Below are 25,305 nucleotides of genomic sequence, written 5' to 3' on the forward strand. Positions count from 1 at the left end.
ACATTTGTGATATCATTGGCCACACACCCCTGAATTCCTCAGCGATCAGCAATATTTTTTAAGTATAATGCCCTGCTGATTTATGTCTTTAGACCTGTCTGTACACAAAGCTGTCTACAAACATCATGTTGTGGCTTACCAGCAGCCAGCAGAGCTAGGCAGATTAAGACAGTGAGGAGGTTGGGGAGAAACATGGGCCAGTCCTGGAGTCTGGGGAAGGCTCTGATGAGGGCTCTGTGTCGGAGGCAGAAAGGGGGCCAGAGCCCCATGTCAGTTATCAGCTGCCTTCAGAGTCAGACATCAGTGAGGCAGACGAACAGCTGGAGCCTGTTCCCAGTGTGCGCATGTGCAGAATTGCCAGATGAAGGGAATAGCTAAAGAACAGGGGTCGACTTGGGAGTAACGCCACAGGTGGATGATGAATGGCCCCTCCCAGAGGAAATAAAAGAGAAGCGAAGGGGGAGTGGAGTTTGTGGGAGACAATTGGTTTGCTTAATTGGTTCGTGACTCTCAGAGGCTCCTTGCCAAGGTTTGCAGATATCCACCTATCAGCTCTCCAAGCCAGATAAGGTCTGTGAATGTAAATCCTCTCTTAAAAGACTTTGCTGGATGTAAATGACCAGAATTCACAGTAAATTAATAAAAGGGTTTTTTGTCAGGACAAGAGTTTGCTTCATGCTCTTGGGAAGCCTTGGCCAGAATACATCATACATTTCATGTAATCATTGCCATACAGAAGCAATAATTGGTCTGCATTTACATAGAACCATCACTGTTCTGCAATAAACAAATCCATGTACTGTATTTAAAAAATAATTTTGGAGACACTTGAATTGCTTTATGAATTTTATTTTTATTGCTGAAATATGTGTAATAACATAGCCACACAGCTTAACATACTTTACAGATATGTTTCCTTTGCATTGTGGGATTACTGTTCTGTGAAAATGTATCAAACAATATCCTCTGATATGACAGGTGAAAATAACTGCAGCAAATCCCTATTGTATAACAAGCTGTTAAACTACATCTTACTGATAGAGCAGATTCTGTTCCTAGTATCATAGGCAGGTTAAAAACATAGTTTACGTCAATGCTACCAAACACTGAAAGCAATAGAAGCAAAATTAATCCCAAATATAATCGTTTATGAAAGACACACACACACACACACACACACAAACAAATTAACCAATCACATTGGTTTGTTTTGAGAATTCAAACTGTTTTGTTCATTGCCTAATGTCAATCAAAAAAGGAGGTTAATGTGTAATTTGCACGTCTGTAGCTCTGCTGGAAATCTTACAGAACCATCGGGCAAAGGAGATTGTCTAGTTTTATTATAAAATATAAATGATTTTTAATTCAGTTGCATGAATCAAAATTATTTTAATTATCCCATTGTATAAAACTTGGACAAATGTTCAGACAGATAAAATTCCCTTAATAGTTTTGTTGCTCATATAAACACCATTTGACACATATACAAAAAACAAAACAGAATTCTAAATACGTTTTACCACAAATGGCAGTTAATACAATCTTACAAATGAAGCATTTCTTTTGTAATAACATGATTTGCAGTTGTATCATCTTTCCAAATTAAAATCAAAATAATAGTTCAGTCTTTCAATAAGTAAGATGGCTTAGAACTAATGTTAATCTAACCTCTCCACACATTCAATTTTATGTTCAAGAACTTGCTTATGGCAGAAGTTCACAAATGTGACACTAGATTGTAATCAATGAAAGCATGTATTCACAAAAGATTTTCAGTACACAGAAATCCAAGTACAGTATCTTAAACCCTTTGGGTAACCCCTTAGGGTGTCCTCCTGAGATGGCACTAGTGGTATGACAGCCTACTAAAAGATATGACTTAAGACAGCGTTGATCGGTGAAGTGTATTACTCAATTCTATTTGTCATCCAATGTGAAGTACTACACATCACAATTCAAAGCTTTAAATGCTGAGCCTTTTCAAATTAACAAAAATTTGGCAATTCTCTTCACAACTTTAGGAAACATCTGTTCAACATTGGCATAGCATTTGTTTTGCCTCACAATAGTATTTCCAGCTGCTCCAGCATAATCCCTTACCCCAATAAATATTAAAAAGTATTGAAATAGCATCAATTCTAGGTTTAGATGCACTTTAGAGAAACAACTCAATTATTTTCAGCAATGAAAATTTCAGTCATAAAATGTCTTGAAGCCACATAGAAAACATGTGGCATTTTTTTCATATAACACATACGCCCATATTATATGTCTCAAATGGAAATTGATGAAACAAGGAAGGAATTAGTTACAAGTACCTTGCAACAACCCATCTCTATTTTATAATACTATTTTTGTCACTTGTCTTCCTTATTGTGGGTAATATTATTTGTCAAGGATGGAGTCCATTGCCACATAATGAGGCCTGAGGCTGAAACTCATCTGAAAGATAAGAAATATGACAAGGTCTTAAAAAAAATAAGAGAAAGCAAAGTTATCATTTCAGGATGCAGCAGGATGGTGTAACAGAATCACAAAAGCTCGAAGGCCTACTTTTGATACTCTGAAAGTTACTTTAGAAAAAATAAACAAAATTTTTCACTCTATTATTTATATAATTGCCGATTTCCCATTTCCCAGACTGGAGGGCTTATAAAGGTAAAAACACCCAAATGTTATTTTATTTTCTTATTTTTCACACAAAAGATAGGAAAAAGACTTGTGATTATGGAATGGTAATTGCCATTTAATTACACTGTTATTATAATTATATTGTGTGCCCACAAAACTTTGAGTGGTAAGATATCCTAATGCATGGTGCTTATCTCTGTTTGGGTTGCAATCTTATTGCAAATGGGGTTAAATTTAATCATTTTATCTTAAGTTTATTAGATACCTGTTTATTGATTCATCAAATTTATACAGCCACCAGTCACAAACAAGTGACTTTGGGTGATATACAAGGCTAAAAATAATAAATAAATAAATAACAGTTATTATTAAAAACTTAAAAAACTATAAAATACAAAAACTAAAAAACAACAATTAGGCAAAGAGTTGATGTTAACAATAATAGAACCAACTCAAGCTCTAAATCCCAATGACAAAGCCTACTCTGGAAGGACTTTTGGAAAGTAAATAGGGATGGAGCTGACCAGTGGTGGATTTCTACCGGTTTGGACTGGTTCAGCCAAACCGGTATTGGTTTGGCAGTCTGGGTTGCTGGAACCTGCAGCAACCCTGAACTGGTTTTCTGGCCAGCACCGGTGACAGATGCCATTTTGTTTTTCAATTCTGTGCATGTGCACAGAACAATGCAACCGTGCGCCGCAGCGCACAAATGAGCGAAGCGGTAGTGTCTGCCGGTCACCCCTGGATCTGACCTCACCTCAGGGAGGAAAATATTCCATAAGGCGAGCACTACAGCAGGGAAAGGAGGTCTGCTCAGCCCACCAAGTCTAATTCCCTAACAGATGGGCCCTAAAACATGCCTCTCTTGTTGGATCTGATGTAATTGGCATGAAGCAGCCAGTCAGAAAACCCAACCCCAAGTCATGTACGGTTTTAAAGGTCAAAAACAGGACCTTGAATTGGACCCAAAAACGAAGAGCAGGAGTGTAACATGTGTTGTTTTAAGTGTCCCCATCGCTGCCTACTTAAGTGTCCAGAAGCTTTTTAAGGGCAGCCCGAGATAGCATGAATTGCAGTAATTTAATGGTGACGTGATGAGGGCGTAAGTGGGCATGAATAAGAGCCTTTCAAACTAAAAGTGGCTCTCCTAGCCGTGACTCCTACATTCCTAGCTATGCTCTTCAAACAGGAGTTGTGAGTCTAAGAGGACATCCAAATTGTGTATGGTGTTAGTTTGGAGCCGTGGCATAATCCTAGAACCAGTGGCCCTTCCAATCCAAAGGGCTCTTTCCAGGGGTTAGTTGAACCCTGCTGCTCCCCAGTGAAGCCTCCAGAGACTGGCATAAAATGTCACTTAATTGGCCAGGGGCCGAGATATGAGCTGCCTGATATGGATGCACAATTCCCATCATCCCCACACCAGAGAGTATGCAAAAGTATGACCAATGCTATATCCATCCCATACCCAGGTTTGAACTATTTAAATCTTTAAATAATCTGCTTCATCCTAAACCCTCTGAAGCTGCTACACAACCACTTTCTCAACCACCTTCTCCAAAAAGGTGGAGGTGAGATACTGGATGAAAATTGTCTATATAGTGAGGTCAACTAATGGCTTCTTGAGAAGAAAGCAAACCAAAGCCTCCTTAAGAGGTAAATGAACAGCCCCCTTACCCAAAGAAGAATTGAGTAGTAGAACCAGTAGAACCCACAGAATGTGAGAGGTGTTTGTAAACAGATTGGTATATATTGCCATCTTTGATACTCAACCAGTCATTCTTCATGGTCAAGGCATGTTTAAAATAAAATAGGAAAATTATTCAAGAATCTCTGATAACTAATCTTGTTTATGATTTACTATATCACCTAAAACATATAAACCAAAATTTATGTTATTAAGAGTTCAGATTATTATTGTCAAGTGGAAAACTAAAGATCACATTTCTCCAGGAAGTGATATTTAAAAGTGTTAGAAGTTGTTTTTGCTTAAGAGTTAATCAAGTGAAAGTGTCTCTTCCAACAAAATCAACTCCTGATAACTACATGGACACAGACTTGCAGTTTTCTTAGCAATACAGAAATGTTTTTTTCACCCTCATCTTCCCGTCTAGTCTGCATCTCTGGGATTTTCTAAAGAATTTGGACTAAATTTACAGTCCAAGACAGGTATATTCAGACTGGTCACCGTTGTTTAGTTATTTTAACTGTTTTTCATAAATAATTGTCTTTATTATTCAAGACAGACATGGTAAATATGATTCTTTGCTTAATTTCTTTTCTTATGCTTTTATTTTTCTTCCCACTTTTTGCGTTTGGGTGTTGTTGTTTTTTAATGCAATAATTAAGGAAAATAAATTCACAGGACTTTGAAGTGTTGTTGAGATTACTTTGCCCCCGTTTTGAATTCTGATGTGAAACTTAAACCCATCAATATAATCTGCATGATCAACCTGTCTTGGCCACTCCTTCGGTCCCACTTTACATTTTACATTATGCAGTGAGTTAGTCTGAGAAAGTGAGATGTAGCTTTTCAGTAAAATGTATTCGTTAAGAAAAGATTTTTAGCTACCATAGATTTAATACTCTCCCAACAACTGCTCAAGTGCCGGAGTTCACTTTAACTAAAACAAAGGAAGTTCTATTATGGCTTAGCCACTGAACAGAGCCATTATATTTGTTCTGCAAATCACCAGGTGGCAACTCTGGTCTCTTTGTTCCCGATTTAGATAATTACTAACTGATCACGATTTGCTGCCTCGCCTAAATCCTGTAAACGAGGGAATTCCAATATTTGCAGATCAAAACCTCAGACCTTTAGGGCCTATGCAAATAGGGGCACGTCCAGTTTAAAGAGAAGAAAAAGTCCCAAGCGCTTAAGGAAGTTAAAAGCTTCCTGCCTCAGGAATCAATTCGGGAGCGGAAGGGCAGTTACACCTGCCTGCAACCTTCAGGGGAGGGAACCAGGCGCGTTTTTGCGAAAGGGCAACAATAATTTACCAAGAAGGAAGGGGGGGGGGAGCACACTACACTCAGAAGCTTGAAAACCTGTTCTGTTACTTAGATGAGGAGCAAATGTTGCATGGAGCGGGTGAGAGACTCCGGAGAATCCAGACCAAGGAGGTCGAGGCCGGAGCCCAAATAACCCGGGCGAGGAAAAAGGTCTATCAACCCTGGAAAAGTCAGAAAAGGCGCCACTTTGCCAGCTAACATCTGGCAAACGACAACGGGCAAAACCTTACGGGCGCGAACGGCAGCGACTCCCGGGCAAACCAAGCGCAAAACCTGATCAAGACCATTTGCTTTGCCAAAGCGCCTTTGGAGGCGGCAAGCTCCCCGCCGTTGAAAAGGGCAGCACGGAGTGTCCCGGGGGTGTGTGTGGGGGCATTAATTATTTACTCCTGGAGGAGGGAAGAAGGGGGGGGGGAGAGAGAAATCACACGTTGGCGGAAGAAGAGCACATTCTTTACTCTGCACACCCCGAAAGAAAAGAAGTTTTCTCCTGCGGGCGCGGAAGCCTTCCTCCTCCTCCTCCCCTCCTCCTCCTCCTCGGCCACCTGGGCTCCGGCGTCGCTTTTCCTCCTCGGGCGAAGGGGGACTCGCGTCCGGTCCCGAAAGCGGAGGCTGTGGCCGAGGCTTGTGCGCGCTCCCGGGGAGGAGCCAGGCATTTGTGGCCCGAGGGCTGAAGCGAGCGCTCTCTTCCCGGCTGCCGGTTTGCCCCCGGGCAGGACTGCGCGGGAGAACGGAGCGAAGAGACGGACGATGAAGAGAAGCGACCGGCGGAGTTTATTGTTGGCCGGCTGTCCCGAGTAGCCAGTAGCTTCTTGGGTGAGTTTTCTGAAGGAACGTTGCTGAAAGGGAATCGGGATTTGGGTGAGCCGGGTCAGATAATAATACCCGTTTCTTAGTGCTTTTGAAACAGGAAAGAAGCCGGCGTGGCAGCCTTCGCCTGGCCTGATATTAGTAGAGAGTGTTGCATCTGATTGATTCAAGACATTAGGGCGCAATTCGGGAAAATGTGCCGGAAGAAAAGGGGTAAAAACGGTAACAGAGTTGGAAGGGCCCTTAGAGGTCATCTAGTCCAACCCCCAGGACACTATTTTCTTGATCTGGAGGGGGAAATGTGTCTTTTTTGCTTTGGAAGCTTTTGGGAAGCAAGTTCATTTCTTGCTGATAACCTTAACGCTTCTCTTAAATTAATTACTTTAGTGTTGTACCCCCTCTGTTCGTTTTTGCTTGTTTGGGGGCTATCAACTTGGGGCTCTGTTGGCATCACATAGAGCCTCACGCTGGCCAAGAACACTTTTAGTGGGGGTGGGCAACGCAGCCTGTTTCATTAACGTTTCCAGAATATATTACTTTCTCCTAAATGGGTTTGTATTCTACACTTCTTTGTACAAAACCTTTGGCTAATATTTTAAAAGCAATGGAATGCTAACAAATCCCATCTTTGCTACAGTAAAACTAGCAGCTATTTAATTTTCTTGTATTACTGTGCTCGACCGCTTTAAATGCTACCCTTGCCACCTACAAATGGATAACCGTGATTGAATTTTACCAAGCGTTGAGTCCTGATTTAACATCTTCATTTATTTTAATTGGGCAAGAGGTCTTACATTATCATCTTTTACAATTTGCAACCTAATCAATTAAAACATTTAATTATAGGTTTTCCCACAGTCTGTGTCATAAGAAAGGCTAATTATTTTTGAACAGCAGATATCATATAGGCTTGATACCCAAATGCCATATTTATTTTACATTTCAGAATGAGCTGTTACAGGGCAGTGATGGTTAACCTTTTTGGTGCCGAGTGCCCAAAGCACACGTGTGCAAACGCACGCGCATGTGACCCAATCCCAAAAATGCAATGTGGGTGCCACCCTGCACATGTGTTCCATCCCTCTGGCCTCCGTTTTAGCTTTCAGGTTGGTACAGGAGGCTTTCCAGGCCTAAAATGGGGCGCAAGGGGGCCTCACACAGTGCCCCCGTGCTGCATTTTGGCTTCCGCAATCTCCGCAGTTTCTCCCCCCAGTGCGCCCTAGCTTTCTCCTGCATTCCTGCCACGGAGAGGCACCTGAGGAGGGGGAAATCTGCAGAGATCGGGGAAAGCATGGGCGGAAGAAATGGAGGAGAAAGGTTGTCCATTCTGGGGGGGGGACTGTGGAGATTGGGGAAGGCCCTGCCCCCCCATGCATGCACGGCAGAGACCTGACGACTAGCTGGGTGGTGTCCCGGGTCCCCTTGGGGAGAGGGAGCGGTTGACAAATCTAATAAAATGAAAATGAAAATGAAATGGTGGGAGGCATGGGCAGATGTGTGGTGGAGCTGGGCTGGGCTGATGGCTGGTGTGCCCACAGAGAGGGCTCTATGTGCCACGTATGGCATGTGTGCCATAGGTTCGCCATCACGGTTATAGGGTAACCAAAATCCAGACCTTAGCTAGGTGGCAGCACAAAGGTTGGGTTGTTCATCGTTGCCATTAACTGGTCCTCCAGAGTTTTCCTGTTCAAATGTGGCTACTCTGCTGTTTGGTTGCAATTAAACCTTTTCAAACTTAAAATGTTCTGATAAGAGGAGAATTTTGAAAAGATTTAAGATACATCATAATTAACTTTAAAAGGTATCTATCCCTTCTAATGGCTGTACGTACGCAATATGGTAGACCATGAACAATTCTGTACAAACTATCAAAATGACATTCCTAAAACACAAATAAACCAACTTAATATCATTTGATAATATCATTTCCATGATGTAGAAAAGATGTGGAGGCTCTAGAAAGAGTGCAGAGAAGAGCAACAAAGATGATTAGGGGACTGGAGACTAAAACATATGAAGAACGGTTGCAGGAACTGGGTATGTCTAGTTTAATAGAAAGAAGGACTAGGGGAGACATGATAGCATTGTTCCAATATCTCAGGGGTTGCCACAAAGAAGAGGGAGTCAAACTATTCTCCAAGGCACCTGAGGGTAGAACAAGAAGCAATGGGTGGAAACTAATCAAGGAGAGAAGCAACTTAGAACTGAGGAGAAACTTCCTGACAGTTAGAACAATTCATCAGTGGAACAGCTTGCCTCCAGAAGTTGTGAATGCCCCAACACTGGAAGTCTTTAAGAAGATGTTGGATAGCCATCTGTCTGAAACGGTATAGGGTTTCCTGCCTAGGCAGGGGTTTGGACTAGAAGACCTTCAAGGTCCCTTCCAACTCTGTTATTGTATTGAATAAACCTATATAGCAGTGAGTGGGAATGTAGTTTATCATATAGATAAGAGCTGTCTTCAGGATCATCAAAATATATTTTTTCGTTTGGCAAAAGTGTACACATTTCTGTGTAAATCCAGATCTACTGTGTTTCCCCCAAAATAAGACCTAACCAGAAAATAAGCCCAAGCATATTTTTTCAGGGTGCTTGTAATATAAGCCCTACCCTGAAATAAGCCCCAGCTAAGATCGTCAGTCTTCGGGGGTGAGGGGGGCAGCATAGCCAGCACAGAGGCATTAAAACACATGGGAGCTGACAGTGTCCTTGGCCAGCATACTCTGGGGCTGCACAGCCTGTGCAGCGCAGGTGAGTCTGAGCGTTGTGACTGCTGGGGTGGCCTCAAAGCAGCAGGCAAAAGCAGAGGTATGGTGGAGAGGGATGCAATCCAGCCCCTGGATGTGCTGCATGGCCACCTACCCCATCCCTACAGCAAGCAAAGGCAGATGGTGTGATGGAGTGGACGGGAGGTTGCGCCATGCATCTGGTGGGCCAGATCATGTGCCTCCCCCTGTGCCTCTGCCTCCCCCTGCTGCTTAGAGGGATGACCCAGCAGTCACAAAACTCAGACTCATCTGCACTGCACGGGCTGCGCAGTCCCAAAGTGCACCGGCCAAGTGGCTGGTAGACTGCCGCTGCTAGCAGACACTGTCGGCCCCTGCACGCTTGCCGCCTCTGGTGTATGCACTGGGGTGGGTGGGCCACCTGGCTGGACTGGGATAGGGGGGGGCAGTCCCTCGCCATAATCCTGACAGCATGTTTCACCAAAAATAAGCCCACATAAGACCAAGTCTTGCTTTCAGGATAACATGGTATCAACAAATGAATTGTTTAAATCAGTGGTCGGTCCTCTAAGTGGATTGTTTTTCTGTAAAGCTGAATTTTTCATGAGTAATGGATTTTAAAGAAAAAGAGTCATGCAGACCTGGCAGATCAGTGTTCATATCCTGTCCTAAATCAGTGAAACTTAGGCAGATATTGAAAGGATAGTATGACTCATAAACACTCCCTATTTTTTACACCGCATTTGTCAACTTTACTCCATTGATGTATTCTTTGGCTCAAGGCTTTTTATCCATAAGAGAATATTAGTTCTTATTGCTTTTATCCCATTGCTAATATTTATTCAGAATGGATAAACTATGGATAGCCTGTGCCTGCAAATTGTTTTACAATTACTTTATTACATTTACTTTTAACGTGACTACAGATATGTATAGTTGTAACTCTTGAATTAGAGATATGAATTCAGTTGATTGCTAACTTATGCTTCTTTAATAGTTTCTGAAGTTCATTTCAGTTAAAAGTCAAAATGGTATTTCTTCTTTGCTATGTGTTATAGCAAGAAATTATAGACCTTGTATGTGCATTTTTTAAAAAATCCACACCCTTCTCCTTAAATGGCTACACATGGGAGTACCCTTTAACTACTAAAACTAAATAAAATAAAATAAATAACCTCAAACCCACTTGCTTTGAAGTTGTTCCTTACCTGCCTACACCACTTTTTATCTAAATTCTGTTGCTAAAGCTTTGTACTATCAGGACATTCTGTTCTGATGCATAACTTTGATCACCTAGCTGGCTAGGTGTGCTTAGAGTATATCTAGTCATGTCACATAGCTGTCTAAAAATAAACAAATATGATACAATTAGTTTTTAAAACTTTCAAAGGAAGTCTTGGCAAATTCTCATTTGGGTGCATTTTTCCTAGTTAAATCCTAGGTATCCTAGGAGAAGAGGTCCTAGAGTTGTCATTCAGTTTACTTTTTAAGGTAGAGAGTAGAATCAGCCACTAAACCATAGGTGTATTTGAAGGGGCCACAATAATAGCACTGTTGCATAAATAGGCAAAAGTCGGTGGGTTTTTTGCAATATGATTCTCATATGAACTATTTTGTTTTATATTTTAATTGATGCATTAATTTTATTGGATATTTGTGGTTTCCATATATTGTACATAATAAATAAATAAATAAATATTTTGCCCTTCCCTTTCCACAGCCCCTTATTTTTTTTTCCATTTTGAATTTTCAATGGTTAAATCTGTAAATAGGGATGAGTGAAGCTATCAGTTTAAATTAAGTTTGCTTTTTTTGCAATTCCAACTTGAAATCCAGACAGAGGTTATTTGAATTCTTTACCGCTCAATGAAACAAGCTATTAAAACTCAGGCTGACTTTTGCTTATTAGAAATGTGTATTTAATGGAAGTAAACTGCAATGTGTTCAAATAATTTACAGTATTTATTTATTTATTTATTTATTTATTTATTTATTTATTTATTTATTTATTTATTTATTTATTTATTTATTTATTTATTTAATTTGACTTCTTAGTCGCCCCCTCTCCCCCCAGGGACTCGGTATTAAAAACATACCTTACGGCTGAAAGTAGAGTACATAAATAAAATGTGCCTCACTGAATGTGTTTAATTCTATTTAGATTCCACAGTACATTGTCTCATTTCTGCCATATTGTCTGCTATTGGTTTTGTTCCTGTATGCTATTTGTATTTTCTCAGAATAGATTTATTAAGAAACTATTTTTCAACTGAGCTTATGGCTGTAGACAATGTGTTTGTTACTTTTAAAATTTTGATTATATTTATGCACCGTACTATAAGAAAAATATGATCACGTTCTTCCCATTCTCATAGGGTGAGACCCTGCCTTCTTCTCTGCCTTCAAAGTATGAATTATTAACAGCTTAAAGGGTGATTCTTATCATCTGCCTTATACTCCTCACCCACACAATAGGGTTGTTATTCGACCCTATTCCCTTCATCCTTAACCTGTGCTGCTTTAAAAATCTAAAAGTTGCAAAACTGCTTCTGGGTTGATGGTTGGTTTATAATGTTCAATACAATACAATAGCAGAGTTGGAAGGGACCTTGGAGGTCTTCTAGTCCAACCCCCTGCCTAGGCAGGAAACCCTATACCAGCGATGGCGAACCTTTTTTGGCTCGCGTGCCACAAGTGGGGGGAGCGCGGGGGGGGGTCGTGTGCGGGTGTGCCGCACCCATAATGCAACGCGCCCCCAGTGCGCATGCGCGCACAACGTGCCCATTTTTGCATGATTTTTTCGCCTTCCCCAGGCTCCAGAGGCTTTATAGGAGCCTGGGGAGGGCAAAAAGAGCCTCCTCCACCCCCTCCGGAGGCTTCAGGGAACGTCCGGAGGCTTCCCTGAAGCCTTCGGAACACTTAAAACCTCCCCGCCACCCCCGGAGGCTTCAGGGAATGTCCGGAGGCTTCCCTGAAGCCTTCGGAACACTTAAAACCTCCCCGCCACCCCCGGAGGCTTCAGGGAACGTCCGGAGGCTTCCCTGAAGCCTTCGGAACACTTAAAACCTCCCCGCCACCCCCGGAGGCTTCAGGGACCGTCCGGAGGCTTCCCTGAAGCCTTCGGAACACTTAAAACCAACCTCCGAGCAACCCGGACTTCCGGGTTGCTCGGATGGTCGTTTTAAGCGCTCTGAAGGCTTCAGGGAAGCCTCCGGACGGTCCCTGAACAGGCACGAGACGTGTGTCTCCATCGCCCGGGCCCGGATCGCCTCCACCGCGCGGCGCCTCAGGCTCGGCGTCCTTGCGCCCGGCCTTCACATCGCTGCCGCCACCACCGCCAAGGGAAGTCCATCAGGCTTCAGCCGCGCCACCCTCACCTCCTCCTCCTCCTCCTCTAGCCGCGCCATCGCAAGGATTAAGGTGAAAGGGGGCGGGGGCGGGGAAAGCGAAGGGGGCTTTGCATGATTTTTTCGCCTTCCCCAGGCTCCAGAGGCTTTATAGGAGCCTGGGGAGGGCGAAAAGAGCCTCCCCCGCCCCCCCGGAGGCTTTACGGAACGCTCGAACACGGCGCCGGGGCCCGGCAGGCAGCGAACGAGTCGGAGCCTGCCGACTGGAGGAAGAGGGTGAGAGGCGGGTCCTGTGAACGGCGGCAGCAGCGGCGACAATAGTCGCAACTCGGCTGCCTGCCGCCTTTCCCCTCCTTTGTCTCCCAGCCGGGGCGGCCCGCCGGCAAGTTACGACTATTGTCGCCGCTGCTGCCGCTGTTCACAGGACCCTCCTCTCACCCTCTTCCTCCAGTCGGCAGGCTCCGACTCGTTCGCTGCCTGCCGGGCCCCGGCGCCGCGTTCGAGCCGGTGGGGGAAAGGAGGAGGAGAAGGAGGACAACAAAGCCCCCTTCGCTTTCCCCGCCCCCGCCCCCTTTCGCCTTAATCCTTGCGATGGCGCAGCTAGAGGAGGAGGAGAAGGAGGCGAGGGCGGCGCGGCTGAAGCCTGACAGACTTCCCTTCGGCCGAGCCCGTCCTAGCGGCGGTGGCGGCGGTGGCGGCAGCGATGTGAAGGCCGGGCGCAAGGACACCGAGCCTGAGGCGCCGTGCGGTGGAGGCGATCCGGGCCCGGGCGATGGAGACGCACGTCTCGTGCCTGTTCAGGGACCGTCCCGAGGCTTCCCTGAAGCCTTCAGAGCGCTTAAAACGACCATCCGAGCAACCCGGAAGTCACTTCCGGGTTGCTCGGAGGTTCGTTTTAAGTGTTCCGAAGGCTTCAGGGAAGCCTCGGGACGTTCCCTGAAGCCTCCGGGGGGGGGGGGCGGGGGAGGCTCTTTTCGCCCTCCCCAGGCTCCTATAAAGCCTCTGGAGCCTGGGGAAGGCGAAAAATAGCTTTTAAAAAGGTTAACTCAGCTGGCCAGCGCGCGCACGCGCGCTGGCCAGCTGACAGAGCAGCACCTCGCGTGCCCTGACAAATGGCTCCGCGTGCCACTTGTGGCACGCGTGCCATAGGTTCGCCATCACGGCCCTATACCGTTTCAGACAAATGACTATCCAACATCTTCTGAAAGAATTCCAGTGTTGGGGCATTCACAACTTCTGGAGGCAAGCTGTTCCACTGATTAATTGTTCTAATTGTCAGGAAGTTTCTCCACAGTTCTAAGTTGCTTCTCTTCTTGATTAGTTTCCACCCATTGCTTCTTGTTCGACCCTCAGGTGCCTTGGAGAATAGTTTGACTCCCTCTTCTTTGTGGCAACTCCTGAGATATTGGAACACTGCTATCATGTCTCCCCTAGTCCTTCTTTTCATTAAACTAGACCTACCCAGTTCCTGCAACCGTTCTTCATATGTTTTAGTCTCCAGTCCCCTAATCATCTTTGTTGCTCTTCTTTGCACTCTTTCTACATCTTTTCTACATCGTGACGACCAAAACTGAATGCAGTATTCCAAGTGTGGCCTTACCAAGGCATTATTCAAAGTTCGAAGTCTTAGCCAATTGCTGTCATAAACAGATTCTTTCTGCCAGTGGCAGAACCAATTCCTCTTAAGATTGATCTTAGTCAGGAAAGGATGTGCAATGTACAGATAGTCCTCAACTTACAACAGTTCATTTAGTGACCATTCAAAGTTGCAACATTGCAACAGCATTGAAAAAAGTGACTTACGACCGTTTTTCACGCTTACCACCGCTGCAGCATCCCCATGGTCATGTGATCAAAATCCAGATGCTTGGCAACTGACTCATATTTATGACAGCTGCAGCGTCTGAGGTCAATGTGATAACTTTCGTGAACTCCTGACAAGTAAAGTCAATAGGGCAGGGGTGTCCAAACTTGGGAACTTTAAGACTTGTGGACTTCAACTCTCAGAATTCCCCATGCTGGCTGGGGAATTCTGGGAGTTGAAGTCCACAAGTCTTAAAGTTCCCAAGTTTGGACACCCCTGCAATAGGGAAACCAGATTCACTTAACAACTATGTTACTAACTTAACAACTACAGTGATTCACTTAACAACTATGGCAAGAAAGATCATAAAAAGAGGCAAAACTCACTTAACAAATGTTGCTTGGTTAGCAACAGAAATTTTGGGCTCAATTATAGTTGTAAGCTGAAGACCACTTACAGTTCATTTGACCATCATCTGCAACTACTGTATGTATTATGTGTCTCTAGACCAGTGGGTCTCAACCTTCCTAATGCCGCGACCCTTTAATGCAGTTCCTCATGTTGTGGTGACCGCCAACCATAAAATTATTTTATGTTTTCCGTATTTTTTTTCAAAAATATGTGTTTTCCGATGGTTTTGGGTGACCCCTGTGAAAGGGTCGTTCGACCCCCAAAGAGGTCCCGACCCACAGGTTGAGAACCACTGCTCTAGACGGTGGAGAAGGAATTAACTAGTGCCTCTTTTAAGTTATGAAAATTACCCATTCACTTTAAATTTTCGCAGTAAGGGAAGCTTTCGTTGAGTCACGTTTGACTCCTGGTGCCTACATGAACAGAGATATATGTTTTCTTTGCAACAAGACTTCTTTGTGTTCTTCCAGGGTTTATTTTTACTTTCAGGTCTAGTTCTCAGAGTTTTTTTGGGTGGCTTCCCATTCAAGGCTATCTGCTTAGAATCAAAGGAATTTGTGCACACTATTGTTGGCAGCATATATCTTTAAAGATAAATAAACAAAATTGATATGAAATATATAAAGGTAAATACAAACTCACACTAGTGATATCTAACATTATTAATTTCACATGTGAGGATATGCAAAACATTTCAAATTCAAATTGTTTGGAGTTTTAAATGCTTAATTCGAATGCAAAACTGTTGCATTTCATGGTGTTGTATAAATGAAATGGGTTATCTTATGATTTTGGAAGTGTCTTAAGTTTGAAATAATGCATCCCTAATGCAAGTTATGAACTTGAAATACTTCCAAAATGATCAAAACTGATTTGCAGTTGAAACAGGACATAAAAGTAGTTAAAATCTAAAATCTTATGAATTGGAAATATTTTGAATGCCATACAATTATAGTTTAACTAAAAAAGGCTATCATAAAATATAAAAATATATAGTCTTTTTTCCGCCTGTTGAATTGTGTCTGATTTTTGGAGACTGTCTAGACAAGTCCTACAATTTTCTTGGTAAAGTTTTTCATAAGAGATCTGCCATTGCTTCCTTCCTTGGGCTAGGAGAAAGTAACTGGCCAAAGTTGGCTTTGCGCCTAACATGGAACTACCGTAGAACTCACAATCTCTTAGTTTCTAGCCTAATATCTTAACTACTACACTAAACCTGCTCTCATAACCATCACAGTTTGTAAATAAATACTGTAAACATCGATAATAAAATACTAGATTATCAAATTATACTACAAGAATAGAAAGTGTTTATTTCTGTGACTGCATTACTGTTTTTATGGTGAATAATTACTTAACATTTTTTGAAGAATTAATCTTCCCTTGTAAACCATTCATTTATTAGCAGGACAGTGACTGGGTGTGTCTACAAATTATTATTATTTTATTTATTTAATTCATAAATTGCCTTACTGCACAAAATGTGTGGGGTACCACCAGAATCAGTTTTGCTCATCCATTGCATAGCATTAGATAAATTGCTATCCTATACTACAACAGAATACAGATAGTCCTCAACTTATGATCATTTGTTTAATGACAGTTCCAAGTTATGACGGCCTTGGAAAAAGTGATGTACGACATCACAATTCTTGCATGAACCTGTGATCACATGATTGCCATTTGGGTGCTTACATTTATAACCGTTACAGCATTTTGTGGTCATGTAATTGCGATTTGTTAGCCAGCTTCTAACAAGCAAAGTTAATTGAGAAAGCCAGAATTGTTTAATGGCCATGTGTTATGCTTAACAACCATCTTAATGACCACAGTAAAAATCATCATAAAGTCAGGTCTGCTCATGTGATGGCTCACTTAATAATCACATTCCTTAATGACTTAAATTCTGGCCCCAATTGTGTTATAAGTCAATACACAGGAATACCTCTGTATTTTATTAGTTGGCTTAAATATAGTTTACTAAATAACTAAGATTGACATTATTCGTATAATACATTAAACTATAAAACTGTATTAAAGGGTCATAACAATTGAGTTTGCATAGTATAATGGGCTAAAGTTAGCTTGTAAGAACATATATGAAAGATGCAAAGTATAAATTTAAGTTTCTTAATCTTGAGACATTCAACTATGCCTGTACTCTTCTGCACACCAAATTACCAAAAACTATGATTTTTTTTAAATAAGAAAAATAATTTGTGATATTTTGTTTTTAGTTTCAGATATGAATTGCAGCCAATATTCTATAATCAAAGATTCTTTATTCATTATTGATTAGGAATCTACAAATTTATTCATTTGCTCATGGTAGGAATAGTTTCTGATCTTTTCCAGTGCTCATAGATGCCCTTCGTTTATGCAGAGCCTTGTCTAATAAAGCCCAGATTCTGAACAATTAGTTTATGATCTTGCATTAATTCTTACAATCTTACATTTTCTCAATTTTTGTTATGAAAACTGTTGTGAAATGCCTTTTTTTAGTTTGGCCCCTCCTTTTGGGTCTTAATTTGCATGAAACTATGCTGCATCTGCATATATTTTAATTTGTAAAGTAGAATAAAAATGGTTTAACTCTCCCTATACTTCCCAGTTTTAGAGTTCCATTCATGAAACTTGAGTTCACCCAGCTTTTGTTGAGCTCTTAGTTAAATGTCAAGTCATTTGCACCTACACTATGACATAAAGAGTCGTGTCAAAATATGATTAATGAGTTGTCGGCAAAGGGAAATAAGAATATCATCAACTGCCTATAACTGAAGAAAAACAATATTTATAGAAGTTGTGGTGTTAGCAATAGCTGAAGAGATGTTTTTTGTTCTTAGAAAAGACCATTTTGAGAAATAGGAAAAGAAAGGGATATGGTACCAAAACACATAATTATGCAATAAGCAACCAAAAGAGGAAATTATCCAGTTAAAAGCAATTAGTGGTTTTGTTGATTAACAAAGGGATAACATTGTGAGTTTTAATCTGGGCCTATAATAGAACTGGGTATCTTCATACATGCTTATGTAATGTGCAATAAAAGATTTTCATTGCCCAGGTGATTTCCGTAGCAATTTGAGTTGTCAGTCATTTATTAAAAGGTTATAATGTATATGTGGTTGCTTGGTTTTCTTGTCTTTCATTTTCTTTCATATCCTTTGCAGCCGTTCCAGATGGGCCACAGCTTCACTTTGTGTTTTACTGTCGGTATGTAGTGTTTGGAGAGACCAAAAATAATGCAGGATAACTTAGAGATAAAAATGATGCAGCAAAGTGTGTTTCTGTTGGAGAAGAGACAAAATCCACAGCCCAAGGTCAACAGCTCTGGATATTTGTTGGCTTCTGCCTTGCTTTGATTCAGCTGAAGCAAGATATGATTGAATGGATTTTCTAGGGGAAGAAAACTCAAGAACTCAAGAGGTTTTACTTATAATTCAAGAGAATGTGAAATTAAATTGAGCAGGATAAGCAGTGTTTTGTTTGTTTGTTTATATGTGTTTTATGCTGCTCCATGCCAACTGAAAGGAATTCCTCATTGTTGCAAATGAGGTTGGATAATGCAGAGATAAAGGAAAGTTGAACCACATAGTAAAGAGTAATTTTTAGTATTGCATTTGTGATAGATGTGAACCAATGTGCTTATTTTGATTAAAAGAGGTGAAAGTGTAAAGGAAATCTGACATTTAAGAAGCATGGCATTTGAAAATGAGACTGCAAAAAAACATTCATAGCTATAGGTAAGAGTGCTATTGTGGTGAAATGCAATTCTAATAAGTGAACAGGAGAAAGAAGACTCAATTCATTTCATTCATTCATTTCATTTCATTTATTCGATTTATAAACCGCCCCCTCTCCCCAATTTCCCAAATAATAAAGATCCCAGAAAGAACAAAAGTAGGAATTAGCTGGGTAGTGAGGAAAAACAAGCTAGGAAATTAAGCATGTAAGTACTCTATATATGATTAGTCTTTCCTTGAATCATATATAGAGTAAATTAATTACATTAATTAATTACATTAAGTGTAAGCCAAAACTGATATCTGCTTAGGTTGTTTTGTATATTCTGCCTGTAGCTGCTACTAAAATAAATATAAATAATGTCACAGATAATTGAGAAATAATGTTGATTTTTACAAGCCATAATTAAAAGCAGTCAAAATTATGTTTCTGAGAGGTTTTTTTTTTAAAAAAATGAAACTATATTACAGTATTGGAGCTTTTAAATATAGAGCGATAATGGAATAAAAAGAGAAATAATATTGTTAGAGGTCTCTGAAATTATGCATAGATGGGGAAAATTATACTAGAACCTGTTGAAAACAATCAGACCTTTTGGAAGATTTGAAATCTTCCATCATTCACCTAGTAGCTAGGTTCTGAGTTGCCACAATAAAAATAAGGCAAAGGCTGGGACAAAGATAATGTTGATTTTTTTTCAGTTTCATTGAACTCTTAATAGTATAGTTGTTTGTTTGAACTGCTCTAATAATATAGTTATTTTATTGAAATAATTCCTAAGAAAATAATTCTTAGGAGTTATTTTACAATGGCTTTAGTTCTGTTGTGATCAAGATTATAACATAATTTTAATGCTAAAACTATTAGGTTTTTGAGAATTGTGCTGGTTATTAGGTAAATAAAGACAATTAAACTATCATACTAAAATATTACCATTATGTACCATCATAAGCAATAGAAGATAAATAGGGTATGAAAGTAGAGATAAATAATAGATAAATATACCCATTGTTTAGGTTTGAATGGCTGATATATTCTTATTATCTTATGATCTGTGTAGTTTTGTGGTCTGCCATTTTTAATATCCAATTTAATGGCTAATTCAATACAGTATTTACAGAACATGATCTATTTCAGAGGGATTTTTTTATGAGTAGCAAGTATATTTCCTTCTGGAAGAACAATTTAGTAAAAGGTATTTCCTTTTGGAGAGAAAATAATAACACACCAGAGATTTTCAGTCTGAATTTTGTGCTAACTCAAGAGCAAAATGATTATGTTGAAGATGCTACTTCTGAAACTTCATTTGTATAAATTAACTATTGTATCCACATTGCTTTGAATTAGACAAGGAGTAAGGAGACAAGTTAATTGATTAAACATTTTAGCATTCACAGAATATGCACATAATCAAATCAAGAGTCAGGCTGTATTTCCACTTTATTTTTATTTACTTTTTAGCCATGCCTGCTGATCCTGTTCTGTAAGTGAAATAGGAATGCTGCAGTGCCACCTAGTAACTTCACTTACAAACTGCTTTATACTCTGCTGACTGGCACTCCATTTGCAGTGGAGATAGTTGGGAACCCATATAGTTGAAGACAGCTTGCATAAAAGCAAGCTTTGTATAGTGGTTTTACATTAATCTCTGGGAAGTGGCCCCCAACCTTTTGGGCAGTAGGGACTGGGGCATGGTTTCATACATTACCTAGTTCCATTGGGGACCCCTGCCTTAGAGCACTTGGGACAATGAGTATGCTGGAATATTTTGAGTAGTATCCACAGGAGATAAAATTTGAGCTGCTCCCTGGTGCTCTTTGAGCTTGGTTGTTTCCTTGCAGATGGTCACTACCAACTAGGTAATATCACCAATGATAGTAGGGAGTGAGTTTTGCTTTCATTTTATATACTAGTGATTTGCCCTGTCAATGTTGGTGGGCGTGGTCTTGGTGGTTCCTTAATTGGACTGTTGTTTACTGTTAGCTTGTTTGTCTGATTTGGTAGTTCCTTGGTTGATTATTGTTTGCTTCTTGATTGTTGGTCTAATGTTGATCTTGCTGTTCATCTCTGCTCATCTGGGTGTTGATTGCTGGTGATGAGGTGTTGGTCTCTTTGTTTCCTTTTTGGCTCTTTGATTGTCTCTCTTGAATGGTATATAGATGTTGTGTATCTCTATGTACTTGTTGATGGCCAATTTGTCTGAGAGCCAGTCCTCTAAAAATGCTCTAGCTTTTTTGGACTTAGCTTGTTGTAGAATGCTCACAGTTTCTCCGTTTAAGCTATGATTAAGTCTGTCCATGTGTTGTGAAAGTAAGGAATTAATTGTTGAGTTGTGTAGTATCCAATTAAGTACTGTTGCAGTGATGTGATGCATCTGTCATTAAAGAACATGATATGTTTCATAGGGGTTTTCTCCTTATGAGCACTAAGTTTATTTCCTTCCAGGAAATACAATTATTTAAGGGTATTTCCTTATTGGAGATAAACTAGTAACAAACCAGAGGTTTTCAGTGTGACTCCTATGCTCACTCAGGAGCAAAATGATTAAGTAGGTTAAGATGTCACATTTTGTTCTGTACTAGATACCCTTGCATTAAAGTAAATTCCTACACTGCATTATAGCAATATTTGCTTTTTGCCATTCTGTTTGCAAAGGTGAAATCAGTTCATCCTCAACTTTAATAACAATTAAAACTGAGCACAGTGACCTATTATGCAGAATATTTAACCTATGTATGCATAACTTAGCCACGAATGTTTACCAAAGTTCATTTAGTACTGAAAGAAATTTTGCTTTGTCTGCTAACATACGACATGCCCCAGGATGGTATTTATAGAAAGACATTGCTTCACACCTACAATTATCATTCTGCAAGCAGAGAAGGAATTCATTTAAGTACCATATAGTTGCCCGTTGCACTTAAAAAACCTAGCTTTAGGTCTTTAGAGGGCTTAGACTGACCATGCCCCCAACTGTGCTTCCCTTTTTCTGCCAGCACTAACAAAGGGAAGACAACATACACACAAACACACTGTTGCCAAAGGCAAAAGGAGAATCTCTGGGACCATTAATAATTTGGAGTTCATTCCAGAGGTGCTGGAGTGCTTTTCCATAATCAAGGTATAATATGTGATTTCTTTTCTCCGCTGATAGATATCCCTCTCCCAATTAAGAAATAGGATATTTCCTCCAGGACCCTGAATCAGTAATGGTCTCTAATGAAAATCTTTGTCACAACAGTAGAGAGCAGCTCATTTTAGTAAGGGTGAGTCATCTGTTTCAGAGATCCATTTCATGTTCCTCTGGAAGTACTCTACTTAGCTCACTACTGTGAACCTTAGTAACTAAGTTTGTGTATGTTACACTAATCTGTAATTTATTTTAAGTACAATATGTGTAAAGTTATGAAGGTTGAGAAACACTGCCCTAGGCAATAGTAGGCCCTCTATTGGACCATACATTCTGCACCTACTAACACTAATTTACTTTAGGTTTAAGTCTTAACATTTAAATAGTTGTAATGTTCCAGTCTTCCAGAGCTTGTGCTGAAGAAAGCTCTCCAGTAGATTTTTAAATTTCCTGCGTATTTTACATTTTGCAGTTTAAAAAAGAGTAATTTATTTTTAAATTTAATGTAGTGTAGTGTAGGATATTGATATACTTATAAAAGTGAAAAGTTGGACAACATTGTTCTCATGTTTTATTTCAGGAGATAGAACTCCTAAGCATTGCATAAAATGAGCAAAAGGAGGAAAAGGAGGATTTTTCCTGTATTTCTGATCTAATTTTCTAATAATTTCCAGGTCTGCCTTCTTCATTGCGTCCAGTTTGCTTAGAAGCAGTAATGGCAACAGAATGCATTAAGAATTGTTGTAGAGGATGTTTATATGCTAATAAAGAAAAACATGATGGTAAGTTTAATTTAAATATCTTAATTTTTTAATGTGACATGACAAAACTAGTAGCCATTGCCTGGGAGGAGCAATTATCACTTTCAACAGTGTCATGGCTAAAACTTGTGACTATCTAATTGTGATGTCACAATATCTGATGCTAAAAGAACCAATTATATGTACTCTGTATCTAGAATTGAATCACTGTAGTTGTTAAGTGAGTAACATGGTTGTTAAGTGAATCTGGCTTCCCCATTGAGTTTGCTTGCCAGAAGGTGACAAAAGGTGATTACACAACGTCATAAATATGAGTCAGTTGTCAAGCATCTGAATTTTGATCAGTAAGTGTGAAAAATAGTCGTAAGTCACTTTTTTCAGTGCCTTTATAACTTCAAACCATCATTAAATGAACTGTTGTTAAGTCGTGGACTACTCGTACCTCTTTCCAATTTGATGGGAAGAGTTTCAACTCCATTTTTGAATCAGTTATTCATCTCCTAGATTGCCATGCTATCTAGCCCACACTTGCTAGCTAGCTTGCTAATCAGAATGTCATGTCTTACTTTATGAAATAGTTTGCCAAAATCAAAATATTTTACAGATGCTTAAAGAGGCATAAAATTGGCCATACTCCAGTCAACTGGCACTTTACCCTTTTTCCGGGATACATGTATAGTGTAATTATTGGAATTAGGTTTTGTCTTTATTTATAATTTTAAGTAAATTGGTAGTTTACTGATTCTGAGACCTTCTCTTAACCAGCACTGACAAATAATTGAAATCATCAGTTATAATATTTTAGAACCATTGCAAACCCTCTCAAAATTGATATATTTACCATTAGCTGCTCCATATCCCAATCAATATGTTGGAAAACTTTGTCTGTGGTCCTATTAAAATACAAGAGATCATGAATTAAGTACTGAATGCATTTGCTTCTTTTTGTGTTATGTAACAGCGTCTCTGGAGAAACAGCCTACAGTTACTGACAAGTATACATCAAAAGTAGTGGAGAAACCTCCTTTGTCTTCTGTATCCATGAAAAGGCAGGTTGGCTGTTCAGAAGATTATCTTCTCTCTAGATTCCCACCAGGTGGCAAAGAAATACCCTTTGTAATTCCTCAGTTCAAACTTGCTTACATCCAGCCTCGGAACCTTGGTAATCCACATCTTGGGGGACTTCAAGGTAAAAAGAGGAAAGTGTGTAAAATTAATGTGTCTTTTTGAGAGGCTGCCTTAGATGCATTGGAAACTTGCTTACGCAATTGATTACTTGTTCAAATTGCTAATTGAGACTTAAGATCTAACTATATAGATCAGTGTTTCTCAAACTTGGTGACTTTAAGTCCTGTGGACTTCAACTCCCAGAATCCCCCAGCCAGCATAGCTGGCTGGGGAATTTTGGGAGTTGAAGTCCACAGGACTTAAAGTCGCCAAGTTTGAGAAACACTGATATAGATGCACGCAGCAAAAAATAATCTTCTATCAGACTAGGTCTTCCTTGGGTTCTCCCCTGTCTCCCCTACACATACAGCATTAAAATAGAAGCAGGCCATTGATACCTTTTAACCTTTAATGAATAAAGTAAAAAACAGCTTTTCCCCAAGGGCTTTGTTTTATTTTATGTTTTTATTTGTGTCTGATCCTTTTGGATTGTTATCTGTTTTTGACTGTGGCTTAAAAGCTAAAAAGCAAGACCAAAAGTAATATATTTGGGGTTGCCACAAAGAAGAGGGAATCAAAATATTCTCCAAAGCACCTGAGGGTAGGACAAGAAGCAATGGGTGGAAACTGATCAAGGAGAAGAGCAACTTAAAAGAAATTTCCTGACAGAACAATCAATCAGTGGAACAGCTTGCCTTCAGAAGTTGTGAAAGTCCCAACACTGGAAGTCTTTAAGAAGATGTTGGATAGCCATCTGTCTGAAACGGTATAGGGTTTCCTGCCTAAGCAGGGGGTTGGACTAGAAGACCTCCAAGGTCCCTTCTAACTCTGCTATTGTATTGTATATGCTGTATTGGTTTGTTTGTTTCTAAATTCTATAGTGAATTGTAGGTTGTTAAAGTACATATTTTTTCTTACTGTTTCGGATTATTCTGTGACTTCATGAAATCTGTCCTAACCCCCACTTGTTAACCTAATATGCATTTCATTGACCATGTCCAAGAAGGAAAACTCCTGTCTTCTACTTCGATTGGTTTTAGTCTTTTTATTCTTTAAACATGCAGATCAAACTTTTTTTAAAAAAAAACCTGCTGTTTTTGTCAAATGATAGTTTTTATTCCAGCTGCATGACTTAATCTGGATTGGACAATAGAGCAAAGGTCTTGTTTCAGACAGATATAGTTCCCTTCTCATGACAATATGCTCTTTTGTTCATACTTCTAAACTTGCTAGCCTTATTAGTCCCTAGAGTCTGTTGAATGAAAGAACAATATCTGCCTGCACCTCAACGACTCCTCCCAGAGCAGAGAATTGTGCAGGCCAGAAGTTTAGAGCACAATGTATTCCTGGAATTACAATCTAAAAAAAAATTCAAATGTTTTGTGTTACTGGAAATTTTAGCTCTGAAATATTTAAGCTATTCTTAAACATAGTTTTAACCACATAACAATGATAGAATAATTGGCTCGCACATTACATCTGCACTTATTGTTTTATGATACAGAGCTGTGCTTCTCAAACTTGGCAGTTTTAAGATCCAACTCCCAGAATTGCCTAGCTAACCATCGTGATATATAGAGGATACTTGCAATTCCTTCTTTTTCTTTTTCAATTCTAAGCATTGTTATCATCATAATAAATTTGATCATGAAAGTGAATTGGGATGACTCTTGTAACCCCTTTGCGTCTTTAATGATAAGAAGAGAAATGAGAACAAGGTTGAACAATTTCTAACCATCTAAAATAAACCATGATCTAAAGTTAA

The 25,305-nt window shown here is 40.1% G+C and overlaps 1 protein-coding gene across 4 annotated transcripts in view; it reads left to right on the forward strand.

Moving 5' to 3' along the window:
• Nucleotides 1-5,995: 5,995 nt before the first annotated feature.
• Nucleotides 5,996-25,305, forward strand: part of TC2N (tandem C2 domains, nuclear) — a 37,898-nt gene continuing 18,588 nt past the window's right edge. For 3 of the 4 annotated variants that reach the window (XM_081956506.1, XM_081956505.1, XM_081956507.1), the window contains exons 1-3: nt 5,996-6,456; nt 22,287-22,394; nt 23,335-23,562. In XM_081956506.1, coding sequence (XP_081812632.1) covers nt 22,328-22,394; nt 23,335-23,562 — 295 coding nt within the window. In that variant the 5' untranslated portion in view covers nt 5,996-6,456; nt 22,287-22,327. The remainder of the gene's footprint in view (nt 6,457-22,286; nt 22,395-23,334; nt 23,563-25,305) is intronic. The other variant, XM_081956504.1, reaches the window with a different exon arrangement.

The sequence above is a fragment of the Natrix helvetica genome (genome assembly GCF_964273705.1).
Source record: "Natrix helvetica genome assembly, chromosome: 1".
NCBI classification, from domain to species: domain Eukaryota; kingdom Metazoa; phylum Chordata; class Lepidosauria; order Squamata; family Natricidae; genus Natrix; species Natrix helvetica.